Source organism: Vipera ursinii, assembly GCF_947247035.1.
Source record: "Vipera ursinii genome assembly, chromosome: 1".
Taxonomy (NCBI): domain Eukaryota; kingdom Metazoa; phylum Chordata; class Lepidosauria; order Squamata; family Viperidae; genus Vipera; species Vipera ursinii.
Window position 1 is genome coordinate 71,162,334 of NC_139512.1, and position 21,474 is coordinate 71,183,807.

Genomic DNA, 21,474 nt, shown 5'->3' on the forward strand with positions numbered 1-21,474 from the left:
CAAGTCCAATCAATTTAATTTACCACAAGTCAGCCACAAGGTGTAGAAATGTGTCAGCAATGATCAAGAGAAATGGAAGGCACTGGAGCTAAATTTCAAGTTTTGTTGCAAAGGGTCTGAATACTTATGCCAATGTGATATTTCAGTTTTTTCCTTTTAATAAATTTGTAGACATTTCTAAAATTTTGTTTTCACTTTGTCACTATGGGGTACTGAGTGTAGATTAATGAGAGAAAACAATGAATCAGGCTGCAGTATAACAAAATTGACAAAAGTGAAGGTGGAGGGGTCTGAATACTTTCTGAATGCATTGTAGTTCAAAATACCCAGAATAATCTATCATGGGAGCCCATCAATCTTTGCCTTACTACCTACATTCAATTTGATGGACAGATATATCAATAAATCCAAGGAACACCCATGGGATCTCTGTTCCTAGGAATCATAGAGACTGTAATGCAGTGTTTAGAAAGTATAACACTCCCGTGAATATAACCAAAAGTATGGATCTGTTATGTAGATGTCACCTTTGTCATAATAAAAAAGGAACAATTAGAGAACAAACATGAAATAACATCTTCAAAGGAATAAAACTCACAAGGGAAGAAGAAAACAACAACATACTTCCCTTCATGGATATCCTCATCAGCAGAAGAAATGGTAGCAAATTAGAAACACAAGTCTGTTGGAAAACCACCCGCACTAACCAAGTGTTCCACTACCAAATACCAACAAGAGGGGCTGTGTAAGAACATTATTCAGAGGAGCACAAATGAACTGCAACTACCCAGAACACCAAAAAAGGAAACATCACCTATACATCTTCTAGCAAAATGAATATCCACTTAGGTTTATCAAAAACTGCCTGATCATCAACCTATTACAGCAGAACCAACATAAGCTACGAAAAGGATAGCACTCCCCAAACTTCAAAAACATCTCAGAAACAACCAACAGACTATTGCAACCACATGGCATCACTGTAGTACATTAACTAAAGCCCTCCAAAATATCTTATGTAAACCAAAAAAACCCCAGTAGCCCAAGAATAAAAAACAGAGTTCATCTACTATACAGTGTGAGGTCTATAACAGTTATTCTATACCAGGGGTCTTCAAAGTTGGCCCTTTTATGACTTGTGGACTTCAACTCCCAGTTGAAGTTGAAGTCCACAACTCATAAAAGGGCCAAGTTTGAAGACCCCTGTTCTATACAGACAAGCAGAAGACTAGCAGAATACATCTATGAACACCAAGTTAGCAATCAGAAGACACAATGAAAATGCCTTAATTTGGACAGACGTAACCATAGTTTTAGCTGGGAAACTGTGAGCATACTAGACCAAGCTAAATCCAAAAACATTAGGGAATTGCTAAAAGCTTGATACTCAGACAGATCAACCATGAACAGGATTGTACAGATAAACCAGATTTAGACAACTTTCAAAAGAAACAATAAAAAAAACTAAAAAGGAAACAAAAACATCAGAACACCTTCTTGCCAGCAATCAACACCCAGATAAGCAGGGATCGATACCAGAATCAACACCAATCAAGCAGTAAACAACAGCCTAATCAAGAAACTACCAAGGAGAAATCCAACCCTCACCAACACTGACTGGACAAGTTACTGTATATAAATAGAGAGCAAACCTCACACTCTTCTCACACTGAATATGTTACTACTGAATAATGAAGCATCTGCAAGAAAACAAACAAGCTTACTTCTTCCACTTCTTCACACTATTGCTAAATGAGTACTTCTGCCAAAACCGGACTGAAAAAATCTGGATGAACACAAGATGGCAGCAATCAATTAGAGATTTTTTTTTATCCCCTTGTTGCTATCTAGGCGTTAGTGGAAGCTAGTTGTCATAGCCCCATAAAGTGGTGGTAAACCAAGTATACAAGGTAGGTAAGGTGACATTTCACTCCCCATTGAGTGACAATTATTAGGGTAATACAGATTTAATTTCTAAGTATGAATCATTGCATCTGTCTGACTTCCATATTAATTTTTACTGAAACCAAAGTTACTTGCCTATGTGTGGCCAATTGAAAGAGTTTTAAATGGTAGAAGTGCCTTCCCTAGGCCAGTAGCTAAGGCCCAGTACTGGTTAAGGAACTAGGTTAGAAACCCAGAGGTTCGAGTCCCATCTTTGGTACAAAACTTAGATGCATGACCTTGGCAGTAGCTCCTTTCAGTCCTAGGAAGAAGGCAAACCACTTCCAAAAATCCCGCCAAGAAAACTGGAGGGACTAATTCAGGCAGCCGCCAACACTGACTTGAAGGCAACCCTCCAAAAAACCCACTAGACGTGCCCCAGATTCTGGTCTTGTGTTGCAGATTTGTGCCTTGATTGCCTCTACAGTCCTCACCTCCAAGTCCTGTTCCCTCCCACCCTCCCACCTGCACCTTTGTTCATGAGGGAAAGAGGGAACCTCAGAAACCCTTAAAATTGCACCTGTTTGATACACACCTTCATCTCCATTTTGTGGCTCTCATGCATGCTTACAAACCTGCTTCTACCATGAGGCTACCAAAAAGCCACCATTTGCTTCAAGCAAGCGTATTATTATTATTATTATTATTTAACAGTTATACGCAAAATGCTTATAAACCTGTCATATAGAGAATAATAACTCTGTCTCTTCCTTCCTTTTCTTTTTTCTTTTATTTTTTATATAGCGCTCCTCTTGACTCAAGGTAAGTCATTTCCCCCGCTTTTCTCCCCCCCCCCTCCGCTTCCTTTTCTCTGGATTTCTGCTCTGTCTTTTTCTTGTCTACAGCCTAGATTCTAAATGTTGTCTTTCATTTGGAATGACTTCATACTTAAAGGATTTCACCTCAACATTTAGAACCAATGCCACCATTGAGAATGATATGAACCTGAACCCCTTGCTACCATGTAAGGAAATGGGTTCAGCTGGAAAGAAATAACAGAGGGTCATTGGAACTGAGGTTGCATCCCTGTTCTCTGCACCCCTGAGGGAACCTGCCACAGGCCAGGGTGAAACTGAGGTGACAAGTTCATTTTGACACAGAGGAATGTGAACATACGCAGATATGCAGACAAGGAGAGTGATTTCAGCCTTCTCATTCTGACTCAGCAAGAGGAACACAGAATGATGGTGTATCACTTCAAAGGAACTGATATTTAAACCCAAACAATATAAGCAGCACCTCACTATTGTGCTGCCCACACTCTGTTTGTGCCGGATAAGATAAGATAACTTTTATTGTCATTTTTTTAGTGAGCACAATGGCCCACATTAAAAATGAAATTCTATTGCCTGCTCTCAAGAGAAAATATATATCTACCCCTACACATACATAACACACATATACACATGCTATATACATACATATATCTACACCTATATATCTACACACACGTGTGTGTATATGTATATATGTGTACATATATATACATATATGTATATATGTTAATCACTGTTTTGAATACATAGCAGAAAGAGGAAACGATGGTTCACAAGTTTTATACTATATGGAACAAAACTGTGACTGAATCTAGATGTTCTGCTTCGGATACCACGAAGCTTCCCTCTCAGAAGGTAACAAGGGAAACAGGTCACAATGCTTATATAAAAGGGGCAGGACGTGAAATGCAATGATACTTTTATCATTTGCTCGAGTCTCCCTGGATATCTGTGCATTATTTTCTTTGTATGAGATTGTAAAAAGTGGATCTTGTCAAATGCAAACAACTAGAACCACTCATGGATAGCTTGATCACCTATATTACAAGAATTTCACCTATCTGCCTTCCCTTGGGAAATGCCATATAAAAACCTAAGGGTTTGATTTCAGACATTTCCTCCTCTGAACAGACTAAACTGGAATTTCTCTTTATTCCCGTAGAGCCCCCCCCCCTTCAGCCATTGGTTCCACAACAGAACTGGAGTAAACCAATTAGGAATAATCATTACTAGCTTTGAGACAGCGGTCCAAAAAGATTGCTTTGAGGATGGTTGGTCTTCTACAATCATATAGTTTCCCTCCAGTGTGTTGGAGTACACCTTTCATAATCTTCCCCATATAGAAATTGTAGTTCAGTAAATCAGGAAAGGTGCCTTGAACATTTATTTATTTGATTCATATCCTGCCTTTATTTGTACAACTCAAGGCAGCGTACGTAATGTTCCTTCCTTGTATTTTCCCCACAACAAAATCTGCCATAAAATCTATGTCAGTTAAACATGTCTGAAGCTACGGGCCCACCACCTTTTCAATTACCTTTTGATTCAATTTTTTTATTAATTTATGAAAATATAAAATACAGAAATACAAAGAAAAATTAAAATAATGGAAAAGTAGGGAAGGAGAAAGGGAAGAGGGAAAAAGTGTGGGGGAAAGGGGGAAAGAAAAAGACAAGCATTGAAACTTTGATTTGGGTTTTTTTGCAGATTAGCTAGATTTGTTATTATAGAAACGGCTAGTATGTATTATTACATAAAAGTAAAAAAATTGAGGTTGTATGTTATTACCTTATTCTACTGCACCAAAAAGAATTGAAGTCAATACTAAATTGCCTTTCTAAGAAATGGAATATTTTATATTTGCCCTAATGATACAAATCTATATTCCAAGGAGTGTTTCTTCAGGAAAAGTCTTATTACTTCCTCCTTTAGGTAAGGCAGAAACATGTCTCCTAGGAAGGAAACATTGATCATCTCCCTTAACTATGGCTCTATGCTATTCTTATTTATTATTTTTATTCATTACATTTTTGTGTCATCCATATCCCCTATAAGGCAACTCTGAGCAGCTTACACATTATAAAAAGATAAATAGAAAAATAATTTAAATATTAAAATTATGCAAATTAAAAATTTAAACCATACCAAAAAATGAGAGTAAGAGACAGATGTCCCGGGGCTGGAGTCTTTTTACTCTGTCAACCATCTCCAGTGGTGAATGCCTGCCTTGGAGATCCCAAGCCAAGTGGCGCACAACACAAAGTTGCGCAAAGGCCCACCTAACCACAACTACCAACTGCTCTTTGAGCAGGAGTCATGACTTCAGGAGGAGCCCCCAGGTTGTGCACCAAATCTGTCTGGGGTAGTGCAACCTCATCCAAAGTTTTTTTTTTAATTCCATTTATATCCCGCCCTTCTCCGAAGACTCAGGGCGGCTTACAAGCTTAGCAGTAGCCTTCATTCTATGTATATGCCTGCTTATTAGGGCTTTCACACCCCTCCCAAGCAGCATTATTACAAAGTCAGCTTAATTGCCCCCAACAATCTGGGTCCTCATTTTACCTACCTTGGAAGGATGGAAGGCTGAGTCAACCTTGAGCCTGGTGGGACTCGAACCTGCACTAATTGCAGGCAGCTGGTGTTACTTAAGGAGGCATTAGCCCACTGCTCCACAAAGTTAATGTTATAAACCACCAGATCCAGAGATCCCTTGCACCCACAGTCATTCCATCTTGCCAAGGTTCAGCTGAAGCCTGTCGTCTTCCATGCAGACCTTACAGCTTCTAGGCACTAAGAAAGGTCAGTCACAGCATTGCTTGGATCATGAGAAATAGAAATGTAAAGCTTTATATCATCAGCATACTGATGATATCTCATTCTATGTTGAATGATCTCATTCATCAGTATCATGTAAATATTAAACAGGGTCAGAGAGAGTATTGAGTCCTGTGGCACCCCACAAAGGAGTGGCTGTGGGTTGGACCTCACACTCCCTATCAACACCAATTTGGACCAGCCTTGGAGAACTGAGTCAAACCAGTGCAATACTGTGCTACCCAGCCCCAAATCCCAGCACTTCTCTGCCCCTGTTGATTGGGGAAGCCAAATAAGTTGTTCATTTTTCTCCTGCATTGGCTATTTCATTCATTCATTCATTTTGCCTTTATTAACCAAATACTGACATGAATTCAGAAGACAACTTTTTTATTCATTTTAGTTGACAAGTCAAGGATGACTTCTAGGAGTATTATTGTATGTTTGTAATTGTAATTATTGTAATTAGATACATGTTTAAATAGACAAAATATCTGTCCTACAACTTCTCTCTCATTACAAAGGGCAAGTTATCACTGCCACCTTTAGTTAATTACAACTTAGTTTTTAAGGTTAAGAATGCCTTCCTTTAAGGCAGACATGTCAAACACAAGGCCCGGGGGCCAGATGCGGCCCGCGAAGTGGTTTCATGTGGCCCGCGAAGCCACCCTGGAAACAGTGAGGGAACAGCCCCCACTGCCTTGGCCCTGGCCCAGAGACCCTCCTTCTGCCAGAGACCCTCAGAGCTGTCCCACTCCTGCCCAGGCCCCCATAGGCACCCTTGATGCCAAAGATGTAGAGGTGGCCACGCCCACCCTGTAGGCCATGCCCACCCTGGCCATAACCACCCGGCCCCTTGAGGGCAACTGCAATGCTGATGCGGCCCTCAATGAAATTGAGTTTGACACGCCTGCTTTAAGGCTTCTATCTTATCTCTCCAGTTGCTAACATAATTTACATCCATTTTTCACGACCTGCTTTTACTGATTTTCCTGGCACACCTCTTAATAGCAGACCACAACTAACCAGCAGTCCTGATTCTATCCCAGAGACAAAACCCACAAATTTAAACGGAATGCTTAAGTCTCCCTTGGTAGAATTTTGCGATGCTAAAATAAAAGAGGAAAATTCTTAGCTTTATACTCACCACCACAGGGTTTTCACAGAATAGTTTATGTAATCCAGAATTATAGGAAACCTGTTCTGGTCTGATTTAAATAATAATTACTGAGAGAAGCATTTGAAATAAATCCATGCTCAGTATTACTAAGTTATTTCTGTTTAGAGGAAATAAATACAAAACAGAAAGGTTTTGTTTTGTTTTGTTTAACTACCATAGCAGAAAGTTTTGAGTAGGCTAGATTTTGGAGGAAATTACTGGCTGTTTTCTTTAGAGTTGAAAGCAAAAAAAAAAAAGAAAGAGAGAGAGAGAGATATTCTTATTATCACCAGCAGCCGAACAACTACAGAAAAGATGGCGCCTCCTTCTCATGTACTGTAATGTACATTAACCAAGCATACCAACTGTGATTGTTTAATTGAATCTTATCTCAGGACTGATGAAGGGAATGGTACAGGCAACTTTCATGGATAAATTATAATTCTGCATCATAATAAAAATGCAAGTGTCTGTATAATTAGTGATTTTCTGTGTGTATACGAAAGGAAAAGGGTCTGCTTCTACAGTCATTTCTTCACTAGGTTGTAAAGTCACATGAATTTCCTGCATCTCCCCCCCAAAAAAAAATCATCATGAGAATAATGGGTGCCTAAACTCTTAGAATTCTAACAATTCTTCATTTCAAAAAATCTGTCACAGCTGTACCCATAATAATTGTGCAGTTCTAATTCAATAGTGTGCAAATTCAATTAATTCTCCTTCAACCAAATAATATGTATTAAAATAATGCAATTCTACCCCTTGTCGTTCTCAGATCTCATCTTTTTTCTTTTCTTTTCTTTTCTTTTCTTTTTTTTTTGCAAAAAGCCCTGGATAAGTCACTTGCTTGCCTCTATAGAAAGTTGCTCTTGCCTTAATAAGTGAGGAATTGGAAATTCTGACCATGTTAGGAAAAAAGGGTGCCCAGAAGACTGTGCTAAATTCTTTTGCACATCCCATGCACTCTAGGTAGCATCTTCTTGCTTCAGATGAACTGTCAAGTCGCTATTTCAGTTTACTTTTGCAGTTGGTCTTTTCAAAGGTTGAATTGACATCTCTCGGACAGGTGGACATAGTACTTCAAATTCTGTTAATCTGTGACATATCAAAGGCAGAGTAATATAAAAATGCATCTGTTACTGCACAGGACAGTTCATGACTAATAAGTAAAGAATGGCAATGACATTTTCACTTACTCTGTGTCATGTTAGATTTAGAAAATGTAAGCCTTTCAGGACTGCTGGAAAAAAATTACATTGAAGATTACACTGAAGCTTGTCGTTGTCTTTTTGCCTCTAAGTTACCTTTCTTCAATCTGGTGGCACCCAGATATATTGGACTTCAAGTCTGATATTTTCCAGTTATTGCATTACGCTGGCTGGCAATGATGGGACTTAAGAGCCTTGGTGGAGCAGTGGGCTAATGCCTCCTTAAGTAACACCAGCTGCCTGCAATTAGTGCAGGTTCGCATCCCACCAGGCTCAAGGTTGACTCAGCCTTCCATCCTTCCGAGGTAGATAAAATGAGGACCCAGATTGTTGGGGGCAATAAGCTGACTTTGTAATAATGCCGCTTGGGGGGGTGAAAGCCCTAATAAGCAGGCATATACATAGAATGAAGGCTACTGCTAAGCTTGTAAGCCGCCCTGAGTCTTCGGAGAAGGGCGGAATATAAATGGAATTAAAATTAAAAAATTTAAAAAAAAATAAAATTAAAATACAAACAGCTCAAAGACTATAACTAAGGCATGCTACCATATTTGCCTGAAAATAAGACTGGGTCTTATATTAATTTTTGCTCCAAAAGGCGCATTAGGGCTTATTTTTCTGGGTAGGGCTTATATTTGGGGAAATACTGTACTAAATGCGTCCATCTGACTGACGATCTTAACTGGGGCTTATTTTAGGGTAGGGCTTATATTAAGAGCATCTTGAAAAATCATGCTAGAGGTTGTTTTCCGGTTAGGTCTTATTTTCAGGGAAACAGGATACTTCTAATTTTGCCCTTTCCCTTTCCGATAATCTGCACTGCCTAGTTTTTTGAAAAAAATATTGGCTTGATTCTTCATCCTTCTGCTTTCTTCTTATATTCATATGTTTTATGTTGCACTTTCTCTATTCTTCTAAATTTTGGCAGTCAGTCCTTAAGAACTGCCTCCTGACTTTTCTTGAGTTGCATGTGCAAAATGCAATTACTAAGATAATTTGCAGTTACTAAGATAAGGCAAATTAAGACAAACATACCATAGTGTATGGGACACAGCAAACCTGTGTATGCTCTCAGCTATTATGTCACTAATCACTAACTGGGAGCAACTTTGTAATGTTAGCTATCATTTCAATATCAGTTACACTCATCCCATCCAGAAGTTCAGCTTCCCAGGAGTGGAATTCAGACCCTTTAATTGTTTATCCCATCTCACTTTTTCCTGCTCCCAGTGAGGGACAAGAAAATTTGCAACTTCATTCATCCAACTCACTCCTTCCAAAAATACCCAGGCACATCTCTTCAATTCAGCCTTTAAAATGGCTTTTGCTCATTTTAATGTTTAGCATGGTGTCCGTTCAAACTTTTACATAAGTTATTGCATTTATCTATTTTATTATTCACCAGTCTGAATAAGGGAGGCTGAAAAGATGTACCACAGAAAGGGCAACTGATAGTCTTCGTGGCAAGTCTTATGACTAATGTTTATTTACAGACATTAGCTAATTAATTACACAGGTGTTTTCTTTTTTGTCCATAAAATAAAGCAGTGATTTATTTATTTTTCCCATTTGGTTAGGAAGCTACTTCAGTAAGATGAACTTCTTGACCTACTTAGAAATGCATTGTCTGGGTTTCTCCTTGTCAAGAAAGAGAGCATCTTATCAGCTTCCTGTCCTTTAACACTTGCTTAATTCCGGATGAGCAGTGCTAAAAATGGGATTCTTTCCTCCCTAACCTTTTGCAATATCTGGAAAGCAGAGATGGGAATTAAGGAAATACTGACAGGTTTGTTCCCCTGCTTGGCATCTTCAGACTAATTGAAGTTGGCAGCTAGGAGTCTAGGGTGCAACCCCTGTTGAAAGCTGAGTACCAAGGCTCATTCAAACAAATCTGGAATGATTAATAAGTTACAGTTTGGCAGTGTTCACCTTGACATAGTTGACCTGCGTGCACACACACACACACAGACACAGACAGACACCCCCCACACCACAAAAGAAACATTAGCTTTTTTTCTCCTGCCTTATGGATCTGCTCTTGAAATCCCTACTTCTTGATGCCTGCAGGTGATTGTCCTCTGGCAATAGCACAGCTGGAATTCCTTTCTGTCAGATGTTCATCTTCTCATTTTGAAACAATGCCTACAACTCAGTGTTCTCTGCTGTATTTAATTGTGGGTTTTTGCTTACTTGTGCCTTCTTTTCCTTCTACCACTCCTCCCCCAAATGCATGTAATGTGGTCTTTGTGAAGTTCCTTGACTGCCAGAAGCAGGGGGAAAAAATGCTTTTGCAATACTAGTAATCAGTGCTATTGTTCTCACTGTTGTCATCCTATGTTTTAGTCAGCAGAAGAAGAGCATTTTAATGATTTAGAAACATGGGGTGTGTGCAGGCATTTCAGAAGCAATCACTCAGAGTATTGCTAAGAATGAGACAGCAGGATCAATTAAGTAGGCAACGTAGGGAGTGGTTTCCAAAAAGCTCAAGGGGACGCTTTCGCTTCTTTGTTCTTGGAAGAGCTAAGGGGGCCATACAGCCTTTGCAACCCACTCAGACATTACCAAGTAATGGAGAACTCATGATCTTGCAATCCATATGCATGGATGTGAAGAATATGTATTTTAATAAGTGCACATCTCTAGGCTACACTTGAGACTGAACATTTGTCTCAGAATGCCTTTTAGCAATGTACGCTGGAAAGAGATCATTGCAACAGTTATTTGCATTCTAATAACTTCATATCTGGTTCATCACAGCATGTTATACATGGGCTGACTTTGCAAATGGTCCACAAACCAGAGCATATAGATGCAGACAGGGGAAGTAGAGATAAGTGGTTTGTTTTCTCTATATCTCCACAGATGTTTAGACAATTTTTCTCCCATTCGTATGGAGAAAAATAATAGCTTCATGTTGAGATGCAAGTCAATAACTTACTACATGAACCCATGCACCTATTTCACGTAGCCTCTTCAGGATGGCTCTAATATACATTCCGGCTATTAGTGAAAATGAGAATTAAAGTCCAAAAATTGTGATATCAAAAAAGAAAGAATAAAGAGCTGCTATAATCATTATAAACTACTGTACTATAACTTTGATCTGGCTTTTCCTATTGTAGTTTCTGTGGTGCTGATAGGTAAGAATCATTTACCCCTCTATTATGATGACCCAATCGGTAAATAGTCCCTATTGATTCTTTTTCATTCATTCATTCTAACACACAGGGAAACATTAAAGTATTAGGAACTTGGCTGGCATTCATTGTAGTATATACTATCTACTAATGTTCTTTTGTGCAACTATTTCTTACTGCTAGGGTTTTTATAAAAAAATGGTACAGAACACAGACACAGAGATTGCATATCCCATACAAAACTGTTTTCTCATACAAACTTAAATTCCTATCTTATTCAATTAGCTTCTCAATACTTATAAGTTAAGGGACGTGGTGGCTCAGTGGGTTAGGACGCTGAGCTTGTCGATCAGATGGTCGGCAGTTTGGCTGGTCAAATCCTGAGTGCCGCATAACAGACCACGGAGATGTCCTCGGACAAAGGCTGGCTCTTCGGCTTTGAAACGGAGATGAGCACCGGCCCCTAGAGTCAGAAACGACTAGCACGGATGTGCGGGGGAACCTTTACCTTTACCTTACTATAAATTAAAAATTATTCTACTTTTATTCTTATTTAATCTATATATTTCCATCTGATGTTCTATTTCGATGTCCCTATTTCTATATTAGCATGGTTTTCTCAACCATTTCTTTAAATCTCCCTCTCTCATACACACACACACACACACACACACACAGAGAGAGAGAGAGAGAGAGAGAGATCCTCAGCTCTTGTAGCCAATCTGCATGTAAACATTCTTTTCACTCCTTTTAAGACTCGGGAATGGGCTTTTCTTCCCCAACCCCACCCAGCCCTCACAGTCCTAATTCTGGACCTGGTTTGCAGACCTCTGCACCTAGGTTGCTGCAGGCAAGTGAGCTCGGCGTGGTTTGCTTGGTTTTGAAGATCGATCAGGCTCTTTTCCTCCCTGTTTCTCAACTCTGCCTCTCAGTGGCCTTGAAGATCCAAACAGTGATGGTTTCTCTTGCTGTCTGAAAACTTCTGCTGAGGTGCTTGCCTTGGGTCGGGATTTCTTTTCCTCTCATCACTGCTGCCTTCTGAACTTGACTCTTTCTCAGCTATGACACACCTGCTTTGTTTTCAATTCCTTTTGTTGTTGTTTTTTGTAAAACTCCAGTGAAAGCAGGAGAGGCTGTTTTGACCCTCCTTACCAGGGAACACCCAAAGCTCAGGATCAAAGGAAGCGGGGGGAAAAATGCCTGCTCACTCCAATTGATGAGTTCACCCTTCCTCACTCATGCAACATAAAAAGGGAGAGGTGGAATTCCCCCATCCCAGAGACCGAGTAGGGTGAAATGCACTTGTTGTTGTGGCAGTTTGATATATTGGTGATGCCAAAAGGTGGATGGATTTGTTTTTCTTGCAGTGATAAATTAAGATGGCATCACCCGAAACAGGAATACTTATGTACTTTGAAACGTGAGCTGGCTCGATAGAGTTGATAAACTTTGTAGCTGAGATTTTATGTTGAGACAAGATTTTAATGATATGTGAAGTCTATGCAGAGGGGTGGTTGTTGTTTTTTTGGTTTGTTTTTTTTTGCTTCTGAATAATTTTTTGAGGTCAGGAGTCGTGCAGGATTTATCGTTTGAAGCACTTTGTGCTTCACAAAACAATCTGAACACTTCATAAATACAGAAGGAACCCTCTGTGCTGTGCTTGTTTGGCATGCCCGCTCAGAGAAGAAAGGTCAGCATTTCAGGAGAGAAAGGGGAGAAGAGTTCAGAGGAAAGGATGCTTGTTACCATAGCTACAGACTCTACAGTTGTTTTTTTTTCAAGCAGTGGGATGGGTCATATCATGTGACACTGGTAAGGGGATTGCACCTGTAATGCTCTTTGGAGATAGTGCATATCTTTTGTGGGCAGTCAGGATTGGACTATTAATCACTACACATTTTAAAGTGCCTTGGCTGTCTTTTGACTCTGGCTGACTTTGTTATCTCTCCCAATTAAGTACATTTTTAAAGATTATTTTAAATAGAGCCAAAATGAATATTTCTGATACACAGAAAGCTGTAAAAATTGTGATTAAGATTCTAATAGTAACAATAACAACTGCAGAATGTAAAATTAGAAGTGGTTTTTGCAATATTGTTGGCACGTAAAATAGATTTTTTTTTGCCTTCGGAAAAGAAAAATCCATTGTGTGGAATAGAAGTTATTACTTACTAAGGGATAAAGAATTGCAACCAGTACTGTCATGTCTTCAACTGGATTTCCATTTTCATGAAAGTGCCAATGGTCCAGGGAGGGCCAGGTAGGGAAAAACTGATCTTGAATATTTTGCACAATCAGAGCTGTCATCAGATTTCTTAGATGTGTGCATATTTAGGCTTGGCTCAATTTGTGGTCCACTACTCTTCGCAGAGATGTAAAAGTGTAAAAAATTGAAGGGGGAGAGGTGAATTCTAGTACACACCAATATATTTTAAAAGATAATAAGCCACATCCTTGAAAAATAATGTATTGCTTTTTATCGAAACGAATAGAATGTAAAGGACAAAAACAGAATGAGAAATGAAGATAAACAAAGAATAAAAGCAAACAAAGACTCTTGGGGGAGAGAGAAAGAGTGAAATATATTTAAACAATTATATTCAGTATTTTTACTCAGACATTTTTACAGAATATTAATGAAGCTAATTAATTGAGAGGATATTTAAATACATCTATGCTTAATTAAAAGTTCTTCAAAGATCTTTTCTGCACTTTTTTTATTTAAAAAGTTTTACAATACATTTTGACTTTAATCCCCCCTCCCCCACCCCTATCTAGCCCTCCCTATCCCTCTCCCCCATTCCCTCCTCCCCCCCCGAATTCCCAGAGCTAAATACAGGGTATAAAATCGAAAAACAAACATAAGCACCCATATGCTATCAACAATAAACTATTAATTCTATCTCCCTGTAGCTCATATAAAATGAATACAAACAATATTAATATTACAAATAAAGTAAAAAAGAAAAAGAGAAAACAGAAAAAGAGCTTTACTCAGAATAGATTTTCTTAATCCCAGTCCTTATTCATATTAATTTCAAAAAAAAGGGAAAAAATTTTTTCACCTACTATTTGCATTCTCCCACCTTTCTCTAATTTCTAAACAAATTCTCAATTACGCGCCAAAAGCGCCTATCTCTGTTAACCTTAATAATCTCCAACCAAACTAAACTATGATCAGAAATAGTTCTTGCATGTATCATGCCAAATGTCTCGCAGTTCCAGATCATCCTTGAGTTCAAGTAAAAAGAATAAAAAAAGGTTTAGGCAGTCTCTAAGACAACTTGTTGTTAATTAGGAGCTTGCGTACCCATTCTCAGTTCAACACATACTTTTAGTCCATAACCCTAATATACTTTTCTAGCAAGCAAATAACATCAATCTTAAATTGTGTTAAATATTAAAAAAAAACTTTCTTTCTCCTCTATGATAAATTTAATCCATTGAGATTCTAATTTAAAAATTTAATCACCAATCTTGACACCCCAAAGCTTTTGGAGCACGTCTGTCATAACCCCCATAACTTCTTTGGACCGCGCCCCGTCCACAGCTTCACTGTAAGTACGCTTTGGAGATTCCATAACTTTCTGCTGGTCTTGCTCTTGCTCTCGTCTCGCTCTTCTTAGGGCGGCACGCGTCATCCTCTGGCCTCCTGCAACCTTCTGCACTTTTATATAGCATTTATGCAAATAAAGTTTTTCTTCAGTTTTCCAGTGTTTGGTTTGACATAGTACATCTGGTATTAATTGTAAGCTTTGTATTGTGCTGCACCAATTAATAAATTGTAAGAAAAATAGCCAGTGAACATCAGTACAATTAAAGTTTTTTTTAAAAAAATCTTTCAGTACCATGGACAAGGCTGGTTGCTTGTAAATCTGTTTCTAAACTTCTTCCAGGCCAAATTTTGAAATATCTTTGTGTTTAGTATAAATCACATGAAACTGTGCAAACATCACATGATGAATTATTTCAATCTGATTTATTTCACCAATTTATTTTTTTCCATAATTTATCTTTTGATTTTTATCTTTGTTTCTTAGTTTCCTCCTTTATTTGTGTTATTATTTCTCATCCCTCTTATCAATAAGAATTTAGGTGAGTTGTTTATTTGTTTGTTTCTTAGAAATCCTTCTGCATACTGATAATGCCGTAGAGGATATAGTCAATAAAGTTTTGTGGCATCAGCACAAAAATAACAGTTCTGTAAACACAACTACATCCACATGTGTAATATAATTTTTGACTTAGTAAAGTAGAGAAGGTGAAAGGGTTAATGGATTATGGTCAAAATGAATCAAGAATGGGAACTATGAAATGTTACAGGGATTTGTGTGCATCTGTCAGCTAGTATTGGCATAATTTTCCATATATTTTTCCCGTCTTCCAATTGGCCATGAATAGACTGCAACAATCAAGCAATTTTTGAAACTCTAAAAAAGACTGAAACAGGAAAAGTGCCTAGACTAGAAGTAATAGTGGAGGATTGTAAAAAGTAATTAAAAGGTTTTTTTAACAAAAATAATCGTAATAAACATATAGATATAAGAATGGTTTGGGACACAAGCAAAGTTTTCATAAAAGGTTATTTTATACAACCTAATAGTAAACTCAAAAAGAAGAGGGGAGAAAACAAAAGCTATTTGGAACAAGATAAAAAAGGAATTAAAGAAGTTTCCATAGAAGATAAATATTACTCAACAAATTAAGCTTCTACAGCAACACTAAGATGAATTATAAAAAAATGAATTTGCAAATAAAGCAGGGAAGTGATTGACATACAAATTACAAAAAGAAAAGAAAATGCTACTGAAATTACAATAAGGATATTCTGTAATAACAGATAATGTGGTTTCTTAACTAGAAATACTTTTGAGGATGAACTCTTGCAACTTTTACAAAATATTGCAAACTCTATTTTACAGAGGGGAAAGATGCCAAACAGCTGGAAAGAGACTAATGTAGCATTAATATCTATGGAGGGACAAGATTTGACTAACAGGAAACTATTAGTCAATGTAATTATTGAATAATGACTGTAAGTTGTTTACAGTGATTTTGGATGAGAGGTTTAAAATAATTCTGCAATTCATGAACATCAATGTGGCATCTCGGGTCAACCAGACCATTCCACCTTTAACGATGGGGGATGAGGTGTTACCCCCCGTTGATAGGGCTCACAACTTGGGCGTCCTCCTTGACTCCCGGCTCAATTTTGAAGACCATATAGGAGCCATGACCAGGGGGGCTTTTGCTCAGGTTCGCCTGGTGCGCCAGTTGCAACCCTACCTGGATTGAGATGCCCTATGCACAGTCACTCATGCGCTCGTGACCTCCCGTTTAGACTACTGCAATGCTCTCTACATGGGGCTGCCCTTGAGGACCACTCAGAGGCTTCAGCTGGTGCAGAATGTGGCCGCGCGAGTTGTGGTGGGAGTTTCCCGATACTCCCATGTAACACCTCTACTCCGCAAGCTGCATTGGCTTCCGGTTGCCCTCTGGGTGAGATTCAAGGTGCTGGTAATGACCTATAAAGCCCTAAATGGCTTGGGTCCGGGATATCTGAGGGAACACCTGCTGCCGGCATCAAGCTCCCTTCGTCCAGTGCGCTCCCACAGGGAGGGACTTCTCAGGGTGCTGCCGGTAAAAGATTGCCGGTGGGTAACACCCAGGGGGAGGGCCTTCTCAGTGGGTGCGCCTGCCCTCTGGAAGCAGCTGCCTGTGGAGCTTAGGACTGCCCCAGACCTCCGTTCATTCCGCCGGGACCTGAAGACCTGGCTCTTTGAGCTCTCTGGCCCAGGCTGAGAATTTTAATTTTAATTTTAATTGGGTTTTTTTACTTTTTCAGGGACTGTTGTAATTATTTTTAATTGTTGTTAACTTTTGTATTTCCTGTTTTAAATACCCTGTAAACCGCCCTGAGTCCTGCGGGAAAGGGCAGTATATAAATCCAATTATATATATATATATATATATATATATATATATATATATATATATATATATATATATATATATATATATATATATATATATATATATATATATATATATATATTCTCACCTTATATTTAAAGCATAACATAAGAAATGTGTTGGACATTTTGAAATACTTGGAGCAACACATTGAAAAACAAGCCACATTGATTTCCTTAGAGGGAGAAAAGGCCTTTGACAATTTAAACATGCCCTTCCTGCTTAAAATTATGAAAAGTATGAATTTTGGCAAGTTTTTTATACTGATAAGATTGAACTACACTTCACAGAAAACACTATCAATGGAGATCTAAATATGCTCTATGAGATATAAAAAGGAACAAGACAGAGATGACCATTTTCCTTTCCTGTTTATTTTAGATCTTGAAATATTTTGAATATAAGACAAAATGAGGGAATTGTGGGATTTAAAAAGAAATGTATAAGTCAAGGGCACTTGTAACACCATAATTTGGTGTTGATTCTGGAGGATAAAGGGAATAGAGACATCAATGAGAATTTTTTAAAAAAAAATTGTATGTACTTGCAGGTTTTAAAATTAATAATCATAGGACAAATATGTTTTCAAAAATATGGAAAAAGAAGATCAAAGGAATTGATGACTGAAAAAGATTTAGAAGATAAAATATCTTGGTATCCCCATGACAAATATGAAATATATGTTATTTCAAAATGATTACATTAGTACATGGAATGAAGTTAAAAAAGACTATATTAAGTTGTTGGTAATTACAATTGTCATTGTTGGGGAAAATTTCTGTGATAAAAATGAACGTTTTGTGTGGAATGATATTTTTGTTTCAGACGATACCAGTCGTATCATTTACACTGTGGTAAAAAGTTATATCTAAATTTGTACGGCAAATTTAAATATAAGTTAAATATAAGCTATTACAAGATGCAAAGGAAAGACTTGGGTTTACCTGATTTCAAATTATATTTACTGTTTGGTTTGGATGAAAAGAGTGGAAAGAAGAGTGAGTCTTCTAAGTGTTTATGAAGATTCTCAGTCTTCCAGGTCATGGGTGCCACAAAGATGCTTTTATCACAAGGCAACTGGACTTTCTTTCTTTTTCCTTGAAGACATTTTGCCTCTCATCCAAGAAGCTTCTTCAGTTCTTCAGTGGTGGGGAATGGAAGGATTTATATTCCTTGCAGTCATTTGGTCAAGGAATATAAATCCTTCCATTGTCCACCATTCAGTCAGAATTGAAGAAGCTTCCTGAATGAGAAAAGAAACATCTTCAAGGGAAAGTAAGGTTCTACATTTAGGCAAGAAAAACCAAATGCACAGGTATAATGTAGGTGGTACCTCGCTCAGTAGTAGTAACTGGGAGAGGGATCTCGGAGTCCTAGTGGACAGTCGCTTACATATGAGCCAGCAGTGTGCTGCAGCTGCCAAAAAAGCCAACACAATGCTAGGCTGCATTAACAGAGGGAAAGAATCAAGATCAAATGAAGTACTATTACCACTTTACAATGCCTTGGTAAGGCCACACTTGGAATACTGCTTCCAGTTTTGGTCACCACGATGTAAAAAAGATGTTGAGATTCTAGAAAGAATACTGAGAAGAGCAACAAAGGTCATCAGGGGAGTGGAGGCGAAAACATATAAGGAACGGTTGCTGGAATTGGGTATGTCTAGTTTAATGAAGAGAAGGGGGCATGATAACAGTGTTCCAATATCTCAGGGGTTGTCACAAGGAAGAGGGAGTCAAGCTATTCTCCAAAGCACCTGAAAGCAAGACAAGAAGCAATGGATGGAAACTAACCAAAGAGAAAAGCAACCTAGAACTATGGAGAAATTTCCTGACTATTAGAACAATTAATCAGTGGAACAACCTGCCTCCAGAAGTGGTGAATGCTCCAACACTGGAAGTTTTTAAGAAGAGACTGGACAGCCATTTGCCTGAAATAGTATAGGGTTTCCTGCCTGAGCAGGGGGTTGGACTAGATGACCTCCAAGGTACCTTCCAACTTTATTATTATTATTAGAAAACAAAGAAAGTCCAGTTGCCTTTTGAAAAAAGCACCTTTGAGAGTCTTCTGAGACTTTTAGACTTAGAAAAACATGACCTGAGATTTGAGTGGCAGGAGTATTTGCAGTACAATAAAGTTAAGGTTAATGGAGACTTCTAAAATCACTATGTTAGATGTGCTATATTGAGAATATGGAATAGATACAAATCTAGGTTCTGCCCTAAAGCACTTTTGTGGCTCTGAGCACAAAAAACATTTTATAGACAAGAAATAATAGGCAAACACAAATGATTAGCACACCATGAAATACTAATATTCTGTCAAGGGGAATTTTAAAAAAAATATCAAGAGAACAACTGATGGCAGAAGGACGTAATAGTCAGTTGTTTTCTTATTTACCATTATCGGAAAGATTAGACCAAAAAAATGGTGGCATTGTCAGTCTTCTAAGACTGACTTTTAAATGGAATTGTGTACGAATGATGAACATGTGATTGCTGAAATGTATAAGCTTTCATTGAAATTTGAAAGAGAAGAACAAGTGAAAGAATGTATGATGAAGTGGACTAAAAATTTTATATATGGAACAACTGGGAAATGTGTGGTTTAAAGGATTGACGTTTACTATAATCTTAAGGAGGATTTTTATAAATAATATACCATTGGTATACAATACCAGAAAATCTATTCGGAAAGGCACTTCAAACCAGTGCTGGAAATGTGAATAACAGGAAGGATAATTTTGCCATGCTTGGGTGAACTTGTAAAAAGCAATAAAGAAAATTTGGGGTTCAAATGGATACACCGATTCAGAGGATTTTCAATATTAATATACAATTGAAACCAGCAGTTTTCTTCTTGGGATATTTTAAATGGTTGCGGGGGGAATCATGGAATTTTGTTTTTATAGATGATAACTGTAGTGGGATTATTTTTTTATCTTTTTTGTGATTTATCACAGAAATTATCTTATTTATCTTTTCAAAGTTGGAAAGTTTTGGCAATGTATATCATTGAAGAATGGTTAGTGAAGATGATAGAATTTGCTAAGATGGCCGAATTGAACTGTTTAATAAGAGAAAAGACAATATCTACATTTACTGCTGATCGAAAACCCCTCATGAACTTTTTGTGTAAAACAGGGGGGGAAAGAATTTATAATCTACAGTTTTTATTATTAGATGGGATAGATTATAGAAAAAGAGAGAGTCGCAGTGTAACTTTAGAAGAAGAGGTAAAGCTACAATTGTACTTACAACCGCTGTAAAGAAGCCATTTCTTTATATATTTTTTATTTTATTTTATTTATTTATTTTAATTCCATTTATATCCCGCCCTTCTCCGAAGACTCAGGGCGGCTTACAAGCTTAGCAGTAGCCTTCATTCTATGTATATGCCTGCTTATTAGGGCTTTCACACACACACCCCAAGCGGCATTATTACAAAGTCAGCTTAATTGCCCCCAATGTTTTCTGCTTTTCTTCTACGCCTTTTCTTTTTTCCTTCCTTTTCTCCTTCTCACTTTATTTTAGTTTGTATTAATTTTTACTCTTGCTTTTAAAACTTTCAAGAAAATTGTATTAGAAAAACACCCTTAGATACCACACGAATCTTGGTTTTTAAAAAAAAGGACTCCCAAAGTTAAATGAATGTCACTTTTCCCCCAATTGCTGAGTTTGCTAGTAATATTCGTAAAATCTCCTGTTATGTCCACTGCCTGCCATAGTAAGATCCATTTTTAAATCATTTATAAGGTGAATTATATCACACCAGTGCCCTGAGGCGCTTTGATTCCCCTCCTATTTTGAAAATAAAGTTTTTTCCAGCCTGCTCATCAATAGAACGTCTATCCCATGTAGATAAAAACTGATTATTTTCCTGAAAATATGTGCATTTCTTTCCTCTTTATACAAGACAAATCTCTCAGGAAAGATAAAACGTTAATGAAATAAATTAAAACATAGAATAAAATATATGCTAGTACATACAGAACTGAAATGTAGTAGAAGAGATTAACAGATACCAGCCGAAGGTTTGTTCTTCCCTGCAATGTGAACAAATAATTAAAAAAACTTTTCATCTAAGTTTTGGCTTTTGGGGAGGGAAAGTAATGATTGTTGCATTTGTCATTTCCAAGCTGGATTGATAGCAATGAGTGCCACAAAAGCACACATTGATTTCCTTCCCTTGATCGATGTATTTTATATTGTTCTTTTTTGTCTACTGAAATCTTGAATTGTTTCTATAGAAGCTTAACAAAATAAGAACTGTGATTTTCTTCATGAATGATAGTTGATAGGATTAATGCTCACTGCAAACTCTGTTATAACAGAGGTATTCCAAAAAAATAAATAAAAACTTGATATTTTGAGAAATACATTTTACATGCAGCTTTTTCTCTCTTTTGAAACATTAAAATACTGGATCCAAATTGTGAGATTTTTGGACACAGATTTGCTCAT

At 37.6% G+C, this 21,474-nt stretch overlaps 2 protein-coding genes across 3 annotated transcripts in view; one reads left to right on the forward strand and one right to left on the reverse strand.

The window, feature by feature from the left end:
* Positions 1–21,474, forward strand: part of SLC8A3 (solute carrier family 8 member A3) — a 236,412-nt gene that overhangs the window by 202,451 nt on the left and 12,487 nt on the right. For both annotated transcript variants that reach the window (XM_083348501.1, XM_083348500.1), the window contains one exon: positions 2,689–2,706. In XM_083348501.1, coding sequence (XP_083204627.1) covers positions 2,689–2,706 — 18 coding nt within the window. The remainder of the gene's footprint in view (positions 1–2,688; positions 2,707–21,474) is intronic.
* PLEKHD1 (pleckstrin homology and coiled-coil domain containing D1) overlaps positions 1–21,474 on the reverse strand; it is a 346,726-nt gene that overhangs the window by 14,715 nt on the left and 310,537 nt on the right. The gene's annotated exons all lie outside the window — the stretch shown is intronic.